The sequence below is a fragment of the Urtica dioica genome, chromosome 7, assembly GCF_054948205.1.
Source record: "Urtica dioica subsp. dioica isolate 48M chromosome 7, U.dioica_male_clone48M_v1_H2, whole genome shotgun sequence".
Classification (NCBI taxonomy): Eukaryota; Viridiplantae; Streptophyta; class Magnoliopsida; order Rosales; family Urticaceae; genus Urtica; species Urtica dioica.
Genome location: NC_142762.1, coordinates 11,142,926 through 11,153,548, shown reverse-complemented (window position 1 = coordinate 11,153,548; position 10,623 = coordinate 11,142,926). Strand labels below are relative to the sequence as shown.

At 49.7% G+C, this 10,623-nt stretch overlaps 1 protein-coding gene across 1 annotated transcript; it reads left to right on the top strand.

Moving 5' to 3' along the window:
- Positions 1-1,841: 1,841 nt before the first annotated feature.
- Positions 1,842-2,569, top strand: LOC149390220 (uncharacterized). Its single transcript, XM_089621267.1, has 2 exons — positions 1,842-2,008; positions 2,087-2,569. Exon 2 carries the CDS (start codon positions 2,205-2,207, stop codon positions 2,508-2,510), a length of 306 nt encoding a protein of 101 aa, XP_089477393.1. The 5' UTR covers positions 1,842-2,008; positions 2,087-2,204; the 3' UTR covers positions 2,511-2,569.
- The last annotated feature ends 8,054 nt before the right edge of the window (positions 2,570-10,623 follow it).

Genomic DNA, 10,623 nt, shown 5'->3' with positions numbered 1-10,623 from the left:
TTTCTCACGTGATATATAATCATGCTAGAGCCATAATGAAGTTTGCATTGCTCAAATGAATGCGCAAAGTACAGCCAAAAAGTTTGTATTTCAATTTAACACATTGCAATGTAAGTATAGCTGACTTTTTCTTCTTATAAAACTTTTAATTTGTTATTGATCTCTGCCTGTTTTGTAAGTAAAAAAATTGTAGTAGTTCTGCATGTTTTTTTAACATACTTTTTGCATTCATTTTAGTGCCCAAGACATCCGTCGACTTTCAAATGTGGCTTTTATGTACTGAGATTCATGCATGACCTTATAATTGCACGTGACTTTTACACTGTTGTTGATTCACATATAAGTGTATGTGTGTATATATATATATATATATATATATATATATATATATATTAAGCTGCACTTACGCACATTTTCTGCACTTCAGTGCACTACCAGGTATATTTGAGTGCTAGTCTATCTCAGAGGTACCGTTAAGAAATATAATTTCTTTCATACAGCTTTCTACCATAAAATAAAAATGAAATTAGCTAGTTTCTACCAGGTGTCTAACAGTTATACAATAAGATTGCCAATAATCTTCCCTTTTCAGTTATATATTTAGTTTGTATGTATTATTATTGATATAATCTTTTCTGACCCTTTTTTGTTATTTTGAAAATGTAGTTTGATAAAAGATCATTATATACGGCCGCTGAAATCAACGAAGTTCGAGCTATTTGGGCGGAATGTGTAATTGAAGGATTACAACTTAAAGTCTAACAAAGAAGTTATGCAAAAAAATGAATGCAGCTTCTTCCCAAGGCATGCTCTTTTTTACACTATTTCCATTTGAATCCAATACCATAGTTGTTTTTGTTGTCACTACATTTCTGCTATATTGCATTGTTGCACTTTGGATTAATATATGGAATAATTTCACTTTTGCCCCCTAAATTTTTAGACAAACCACAGACTTTGTCCCGCCTTTTGTTTTGTAACAATCGGTTACCTTCAACTTTATTATTTTTTTCAACACTCATCATTCCGTCAAATATTTAACAGATTTTACGTAAAAAAAATGACTTTTATTAATTGATAATTAGATATGCTTGGAATTCGGGAGGATAAGAAAAGTCAATGTTATAAGTCCCAAGGCTGTATGGGAATTTATTGGTCATTGGTATTGGGTAATCTTCAATAATTGTTTCTTTCACTAGCAGAAAAAAGAAAAATAATAAATTCCACTACCCACACTTTTTTTGTTTAATCTTTTCGTATTTATATTAAAATGGCTTGCATAACTGAATTTATTTTAGTCTAAATAAAAAAAAAAAAACACAATATTCATTCCATCATGTAAATACACTAATTAGTCCATCTATTTAAAAGAGTAAGCCGGCCAACATGAATCACGATGGATGATTTTTTTTATTCATTTCTTTATTTATGTTTTTTTTTTGGACTGGGATGATTTTATTTATGATTCAGAATTTTGATCCTATATATATATATTAAAAAATAAAATAAAAAATAACATATTTCTATCTATGATATTTTAATTACAATTTACAAGATAATGTACTACTACTATTAAATTAATTTCCTAAATAAATACACATTGTTCGTGTTCATCGAAGATAAAATACACACCACCAGTTTTTCACTGTCACCAACTCACACAGAGCTCTCGTTAATCTGCGAACCCTCAACTATGGAGATCGCGTTCCAGCTCTGGCGCATCCCTACTCCTTCCGACCCCTCCCTCGCCAGAACTCACGTTCTCCAGAGCCGAAAGCCTGTCTCCGTCCGGTGCTCCGGCGGCGGTGACGGCGACTTCGACCCCAAGCTCTTCCGAAAGAACCTGACTCGGAGCGAGAACTATAATCCCCGGGGTTTCGGCCGGAAGGAAGAGACTCTGGAGCTCATGAACCGCGAGTACACCAGTACGTCTCTCTCTAGGTCATGCTATTTTGGAGCCAACATAAAACTTCAACCTGGCTACACAGCAGGAGTTATAACAGCCTATGTGAGTGTTTATTTTTTTATTTTAATTAATATGAGAATTTGATTTAATGCGTGAATAATTGAACAATGTGTATATAAGAGGAAGTGGCGACAGAAAATCATCATCAGCACCACAACAAGAATGGGGCTCCAACGGCGGCGGATCTTCTGGTGTGCTTTCCGTCTCGGACCCACCTGAGTCTTATGCCGAAGCCGATATGCAGCCCCGCGAGGCCACCGGAGCCGGGAAAGAACTGCACCACCTGAGGAAGAGCCCACTGATGTGGCCGACGAAGGTCAAGTCCATCGCCGGCGGCAGTGGGGCCCGCGACGAGCTAGCGTCGGAGCCGACGAAGCCCAAGGTGATGTGCGCGGGGCAGATCAAGGTCCGCCACAAGGCCGCGCCGTGCAAGAGCTGGCAGTCCATCATGGAGGAGATCGAGAAGCAGCTCCACGTGTCCGGCCGCCAGAAGAACAAGAACAAGAAGAGGTTATCAATACAAAATGTAAGGGTATATTGGTAAATTTATGTTTAAACTCATTTTATACAACGACACTTGTCAAATTCTGTTAGAAACTTTAACGGAAGGATGAGTTTTGAAAAAGGTAATAAAGTTGATGGTAGCCGGTTGTTACAAAACAAAAGGCGAGATAAGGTCTGCGGTTCGTCAATAAATTCAGGGGGCAAAAATGAAATTAATCCTTAATATATTGCATTTTGGATTGTTGATGCCAATTTGAGACTATAAATGAATTTTTTTTGTTTTTTTTTTTGTTATGCTATTTGTAATTATAGATAAGGTGTTGAAAATATTATGAAAATATGATCAGGTTATTAAATATATTGTGAAAATATTTAAATTTCTCAAAATTAATAATTGGGCGCATCCACGTAAGCATCCCAAATTGACTAATAAAAACGTCTTCTAAATTGTACCCATTTAAAAATTACGTCTTCTTTATTAAAAAAAAATAATAACGTCTTCTTAATATAATTCAACGCCAGCGATATGCAATTAAGACATAAGAAAAATGTCTTAAAAATGAGTACATGTCAGCAACATTGATTATGTCATGGTTTATTACGTCGTTTTTTAAAGAATTATAAAGACTCTTATAAAACGTCTTCATAAGTTGTCCACGTCATCTTTTATTGATGACGTGGAACCATTTCAAGTCGTTTTATAAAGAGATTTAAGTCATTTTTTAAAATTCTACGAAGACATATAAAAAATGTCTTTAAAGACACCTCCACGTCAGCATTTCTTTGTCTACGTGGACACTTTTCTAAGTCGTTCTATTCAAATATTAAGTCATTTTTTAGGTGATTTAAAGACATTTAAAAAAACGTCTTAAAAACTATAGACTTTTTAAGTCACTCACCTAGAGGTCGTTTTCTGGTACGACTCGGAAGGTATTTTTAGTCACCATTTTGATGTCTTAAAATGTGCTTTATGTAGGCTTATCGACTTCTTTGCGGTCTTCGGGGAGTTCCCCTCTTCGCAGAAACTCGACAATCGAGTCCATCCAAGTCGGCTGAGGTGCCACCTCTATGGTCCCGATTTCGTCTCGGGAGACGGATGCCCGTGGGAGAAACTCAATGGGTACGGTCCCCAATCCGTCTTCGTCGATGCCAGATCCAAGGCGAGCAAGCGCGTCAGCCTCTGAATTTTGTTCCCTCGAGATTTGGTGAATCTCGAACCAAGAGAAGGCATCGAGTTTGGAGTTTGCCTTAGCTAGGTACGCAACTATATTAGGTTCCTTGGCAGTGTAATCTCCTTTAACCTGGTTCACGATCAACTGCGAGTCGCAGTGTATTCGTAGGTTATGAGAGCCAAGCTTCTGCGCTAGCTCTATCCCCATAACGAGCGCCTCGTATTCGGCTTCATAGTTGGAGGCTTGGAAGCCGTAGTGGAGGGCGTATCGCAGCCTTTCCCCGTCGGGGTTAATCAAGACTATCCCGGCGCCAGCCCCCCGAGCATTAGATGCTCCGTCTACGTATAACTCCCAGATGGGACCCGTCGGGTCTACCTTCCTTTTCCGAGTTAACGCATCATCGTTTAGGTCAGTTTCCGTTCTTCCCATATCGAGAGTATAGGAGAATTCTGCCACGAAGTCGGCTAAGGCCTGCCCCTTTATAGCCGTTCTTGGGTGGAACTCAATCCCGTACTCGCTCAATTCTTGGGATGAGATCGTCATGCGAGTCGATGTTCCCTTTTGAAGAGCTTTACCGATCGGATGCTCGGTTCGCACCGCGATTGGGTGAGCTTGGAAGTACGGCCGTAGCTTCTTAGCTTCCGTTACGAGAGCCAGAGAAAGTTTCTCTATCTCGGTGTAGCGCGTTTCCGCGTCGAGTAAGGCTTTGCTCACGTAGTAGACCGGCCATTGGACCTTGTCTTCTTCGCGGACAAGAACAACACTTACAGCTCTTTCAGAGATGGCGAGATATACGTATAGCATCTCGCCTTCTCTTGGTTTAGAGAGGAATGGTGGGGACCCAAAGTAAGCCTTCAGTTCATGGAAGGCATCTTCGCATTCGTCAGTCCACTCAAAGTCGTCCGCCTTTTTTAGAGCTTTGAAGAACGGTTGACACTTGTCGGTGGCTTTAGACACGAAGCGTGTCAGAGCAGCGACCCGACCGGTCAGGCTTTGTACCTCTTTGACTCGTCTTGGAGACTTCATTTCAAGGAGTGCCTTGATTTTTTCGGGATTTGCTTCTATCCCTCGTCGGCTGACGATGTATCCGAGGAATTTCCCGGATTCAACCCCTAACACGCATTTGTTGGGATTGAGCTTCATTTTATATCGGCGGAGGATCATGAACATCTCCCTTAGGTCGTGTACGTGATTGGTTTCCAGTAGGCTTTTAACCAGCATGTCGTCCACGTACACTGTTGTCGCAGTTTTTCGGACAACGATTTAGGAGTCAAAGGCGGTTAGACCCAAGCCCGGACCGAGTGGTCTCGTCTTGACACGAGCATGTCGGACTTGATATCTCAAGTCGTCCCTTAGATGTTGGTGATGTCTATTTCGTCCAGGCACCTGAAAAGCAAGTAGGAAGGTGTGAACTACAAAGGGGAAACATAGGGGTTGCCTCTGTTTACCTCTCCGACGCTCAACATTAGTAGGATTGAGGTGGACATAGAAGGTTTAAGTGTTTAGAGGCCGAGAGTTGAGAGAAACGAGCGAGGTACGAGTTCGGCAGCGTTTCAGTACTCAAGAATGGATTACCTGGACTGGGGGGGGAGTCCCTGGTATTTATAGGCGACTGAGGGGCATTTTGGGCATCCCCTTGGCTGAAGGCCAGCCCTGGGTCGTCCATGGAGCTGGAGGCCGGCTCTGGGTCGTCCACGGAGCTGGAGGCCGGCTCTGGGTCGTCCATGGAGCCGGAGGCCGGCCCTGGGTCCGCCATGGAGCCAAAGGCCGGCCCTGGGTCGGCCATGGAGCCGAAGACCGGCCCTGGGTCGGCCATGGAGTCGAAGGCCGGCCCTGGGTCGGCCATGGAGCCGAAGGCCGAGCTCATGAGGCCGAGGTCGACCTCATGAGGCCGAGGTCAAGCTCATGAGGCCGAGGTCGAGCTCGTGAGGCCGAGTGGAGGTCGAGCTCGTGAGGCCGAGGTCGAGCTTATGAGGCCGAGGTCGAGCTCGTGAGGCCGAGGTTGAGCTTATGAGGCCGAGGTCGAGCTCGTGAGGCCGAGGTCGAGCTCGTGAGGCCGAGTGGAGGTCGAGCTCATGAGGCCGAGCGGAGGTCGAGCTCATGAGGCCGAGGATGGCCAAGCTCGGCCTTTGGCTGAGGCTATCGGGCCGATGGCCGAGGATAGCCAAGCTTGGCCTTTGGCAGAGGCTATCGGGCTGATGGCCGAGGATAGCGAAGCTCGGCCTTTGGCCGAGGCTATCGGGCCGATGGCCGAGGATGGCCAAGCTCGGCCTTTGGCCGAGGCTATCGGGCTGATGGCCGAGGATAGCCAAGCTCGGCCTTTGGCCGAGGCTATCGGGCCGCTTGCCGAGGATAGCCAAGCTCGGCCATTGGCCGAGGCTTTTGGGCCGAGGGCCGAGGATAGCCAGGCTCGGCCATTGGTTTGGGCTGGCCCCCTGGTTGGGTCAGGGTTTCGCCGTTCAAGACCTCGCACCAGTCACGCGGGTCGAAGAGATGCCTTGTCCTCATCGGCCCTAGACGGGCCGACAACATTAGCCCCCCGAGTTTCCAGTCGAGCGTAGGTCGAGTGGAAACTCAAAATCTATGCTTTCATGCGGATGCGGGATGAACGCTCTCGGGTCTGCGAGCATGCCGCAGAAGGGCTTTCAAGGCATCGTGGAGGGACGACCTCTGGGGCGTCGCGAGGGACGGCCCTTGTGCGTCACGGGGAACGGCCTTTGTGCGTCACGACGGACGGCTTTATGCGTGTCTTATGTTCTTGACATACTATCGTAGTCGACTCGCACGGTTTTGTCCGTGCGCGTCTTATTTTCTCGACTTACCAGCGAAGGCGTAATCGATTTGCGCGGCTTGGCAATGCGTGTCTTATTTTCTCGATTTACCAATGAAGGCGTAATCGATTCGCACAGCTTGGGCCTCGGGGGGCCTTGGTGTCACGTTGGTGTGAATGGGTTTTTCGTGGACGCTGGCTAGACCAGTTACGTCCGGCAGGCGCAAGCCTTTGAAACCCATTTGTAACTCGCTGCCTATTGGCACACGAGCTCGGCGGCGAGCGCGATGCCAGATTTGAGTGACCACGTTTCCCGTGGACGCTGGCTAGACCAGGTACATCCGACGGACGCAAGCCTTTGAAACCCATTTGTGACTCGCTGCCTTTCGGCTCACGAGCTGGGCGGCGAACGCGGTGCCACATTTGTGTGGCCAGGTTTCCCGTGGATCCTGGCTAGACCAGGTACGCCCGGCGGACGCAAGCCTTTGAAACCCATTTGTGACTCGCTGCCTTTCGGCTCACGAGCTGAGCGGCGAGCGCGGTGCCACATTAGTGTGGCCAGGTTTCCCGTGGACGCTGGCCAGACCAGGTACGTCCGGCGGACGCAAGTCTTTGTAAGCCATTTGTGACTCGCTGCCTTTCGGCTCACGAGCTGGGCGGCGAGCGCGATGCCACATTTGTGTGGCGGGGTTTCCCGTGGACGCTGGCTAGACCAGATACGTCCGGCGGACGCAAGCCTTTGAAACCCATTTGTGACGCCCTGCCTTTCGATTCACGAGCTGGGCGGCGAGCGCGGTGCTACATTTGCATGGCCAGGATTCCCGTGGATGCTGGCTAGACCAGATACGTCCGGCGGACGCAAGCCTTTGAAACCCATTTGTGACTCGCTGCCTTTCGGCTCACGAGCTAGGCGGCGAGCGCGATGCCACATTTGTGTGGCCGGTTTTCCCGTGGACGCTGCCTAGACCAGATACGTCCGGCGGACGCAAGCCTTTGAAACCCATTTGTGACCCGCTGCCTTTCGGCTCACAAGCTGGGCGGCAAGCGCGATGCCACATTTGCGTGGCTAGGTTTCCCGTGGACGCTGGCTAGAACAAATACGTCCGGCGGACGCAAGCCTTTGAAACCCATTTGTGACCCGCTGCCTTTCGGCTCACGAGCTGGGCGGGGAGAGCGGTGCCACATTTGTGTGGCCAGGTTTCCCGTGGACGCTGGCTAGACCAGGTACACCCGGCGGATGCAAGCCTTTGAAACCCATTTGTGACTCGCTGCCTTTCGGCTCACGAGCTGGGCGGCGACCGCGATGCCACATTTGTGTGGCCGGGTTTCCCGTGGACGCTGGCTAGACCAGATACGTCCGGCGGATGCCAGCCTTTGAAACCCATTTGTGACTAGCTGTCTTTCGGGTCACGAGCTGGGCGGCGAGCGCGATGCCACATTTGTGTGGCCGGGTTTCCCGTGGACGCTGGCTAGACAAGATACGTCCGTTGGACGCAAGCCTTTGAAACCCATTTGTGACTCGCTGCGTTTCGGCGCACGAGCTGGGCGGCGAGCGCGATGCCACATTTGTGTGGCCGGGTTTCCCGTGGACGCTGGCTAGACCAGATACGTCCGGCGGACGCAAGCCTTTGAAACCCATTTGTGACCCGCTGCCTTTCGGCTCACGAGCTGGGCGGAGAACGCGGTGCCACATTTGCGTGGCCAGGTTTCCCGTGGATGCTGGCTAGACCAGATACGTCCAGCGGACGCAAGCCTTTGAAATTCATTCGTGACCCGCTGCCTTTTGGCTCACGAGCTGGGCGGCGAGCGCGGTGCCACATTTGTGTGGCCGTTCCACCTTACCATCGTGGCACCCTTGGGTTCGCGTGTCGTGTGATAGGCGGGGTTAGGTGTAGACTTGATCCCCCGGCGAGTGTGGCACCTTAGTGCACTGGTCGCGTTTTCGGGATGAGTCTCTTGGGTCGAGTCTTGTGCCCTTGCGAATACGACGCCATGGCGCGCGCGTCATGCTTGGGGACTCAATTGGCCCATTCTTTCTCTCACGAGAGCGTCGTGGAGCGAATTTTGGTTTACCGTTTAGGGGCGATTTTTCTTGCTTGTGTGAGAGCGCTTAGATTTATCATTGAATCTTGTGAGTCTATCGTTGACTGGTGACTCAAGAAGTCGTGTATGTTTGACACGAGGATTCGTAAGTCGACTTGTGGGTTTGTGACGTGACTTTAGGAGTGGACCCGACTCGCGGGGCCGTGTGTAGAGTTGGCACGAGGACTTATTAGTCGACTCATGGACTCGGGACTCAATTCTCGAGGAGTGGACTCAACTCGAGGAGATACGTATAGTCGGCGCGAGGAGTATCAGTCGACTCGCGGACTCGGGACTCGACTCGAGGAGTGGACTCAACTCGAGGAGATACGTAGAGTCGGCGCGAGGAGTATCAGTCGACTCGCGGACTCGGGACTCGACTCGAGGAGTAAACTCAACTCGAGGAGATATGTATAGGGTGTGTTTCTCTTTAGGACCTCCGGCATGACCATCGGCCCCTTGAGACTTCGCTACACTTTTGTTTTTGTTTGTTGTTTTTTTTTTTTGTTGAGTGAGTGAGTTTTAGTTTCGTTGAGCATTGTTTCCCATTAGCCCCCCGAGTTTCTTGTGTACTCGTAGAGGAGACTAGAAATTATAATTCACCAAGATAAAGGCTTCGAGGCGAAATGTAATCTAATCACCATGTCGAAATAGTCAAAAATTACATTCACAACTAGGAAGGATACGATGCGAGTGACCTCGAGCCCCCCCGGCGTTCCGAAGGTGACCGGGAGGTCGATAGTGTCCTCTGTCATGACCCTCTCCCCGGAGAAGCCGAAGAGTGGGGTCGAGATTGGGGTCGGTCTCAGCCCGGTCAGCTTCATCCTGTCCAACGCTGATTTGAAGATGATGTCGGCAGAGCTGCCGTTATCAATCAGGATTCTTCGGACGAGATTGTTGGCGACCGGGGCCGAGACGACTATTGCGTCATTGTGCGGGTGGAGAACTCGTGCCGCCTCTTGGCCTGTGAAGAACATGGATTCGAACGGGGCTGGGGGAGGAGCCTCGTACGTTGATGTACTGCGCTACCTTCCCTTGGGAGACTTCTCGCACGTACTTCTTCTTTTGCGTGCTCGAGTCCCCGAACTCTGGGCCGCCCATGATTGAGCCCACGACGTGCAGTTGTGAGCTCTCCGGTCCTTGGTTCGCCACTTGGTCCGTAACGGTTACCGTCGTCGGACCTTTCCTCTCTTGCCGCGGGCGGCCTCCGTTTGTCGCGGCCGTCCCGATTGTCCTAAGGATGTACTCTTTCAGTTTCCCATCCTGAATGAGGGCTTCGATCTGGCGCTTGAGCTGGTAACACTCGGACGTCAGGTGCCCATGGTCTTGGGGGTACTCACAGAACTTGCTTCGGTCCCACTTCACGGGATCCTTTGTGAGCGGAGCTGGGCTCCCTAGCTCGTCACGGTGCAGAGCTAGGATCCGCTCTCGCGAAGTGTTCAGAGGGGTAAACGCCGAAAACTTTCGGAGGCTATCGACGTGCGGGGGTCTAGGCCCAGGGAGGGAGTGACCGTTAGGGGTCTGGCCTCCCTTATTCCTCCTCTTTCGAGGGTCGGGACGATCTTCGTTTTGATCGTCGCGGCGGCGACCGCTTAGCCCCCCGAACCTTTGGCCGTCTCGGTCGTCGAAGTAGTCCTCGATTCCCATGTACGTGCGGGCTCTCGTCATTAGCTCCGTCATGTCTCGCGGGACTTTTCCGACGATAGACTTGAGGAAATCGCTCGTGCGAACTCCCTCGGTGATTTCTGTGATGGCATCTTTGTCATCGAAACCCTAGACCTTGTGAGACTCCTCGGTGAAGCGAGCGAGGTATTGTCTCAACGTTTCGTCTCTCCCCTGCCGGATGGAGAGGAGGTGGGTCTTTGACATCTTTTGTGCCATAAGGGTGGCGAATCGAGCAAAGAAAGCCTCTTGTAAAGCCCGGAAAGACGAGATGCTTCCCGGCCTCAGGCTTCGGAAGCACTCAAACCCCGGCCACGTGAGGGTCAGGCTGAAAGCTTGACAGAGAGTGGCGTCCGTCTGTCCTTGCATCGTCATCCACGTCTCGTAGTGTTGGATGTGGAAGTTTGGGTCAGTCCGTCCATCATAGGGAGGGATGGACAGCAACTTGAAGTTCCCCACGCAAGGCT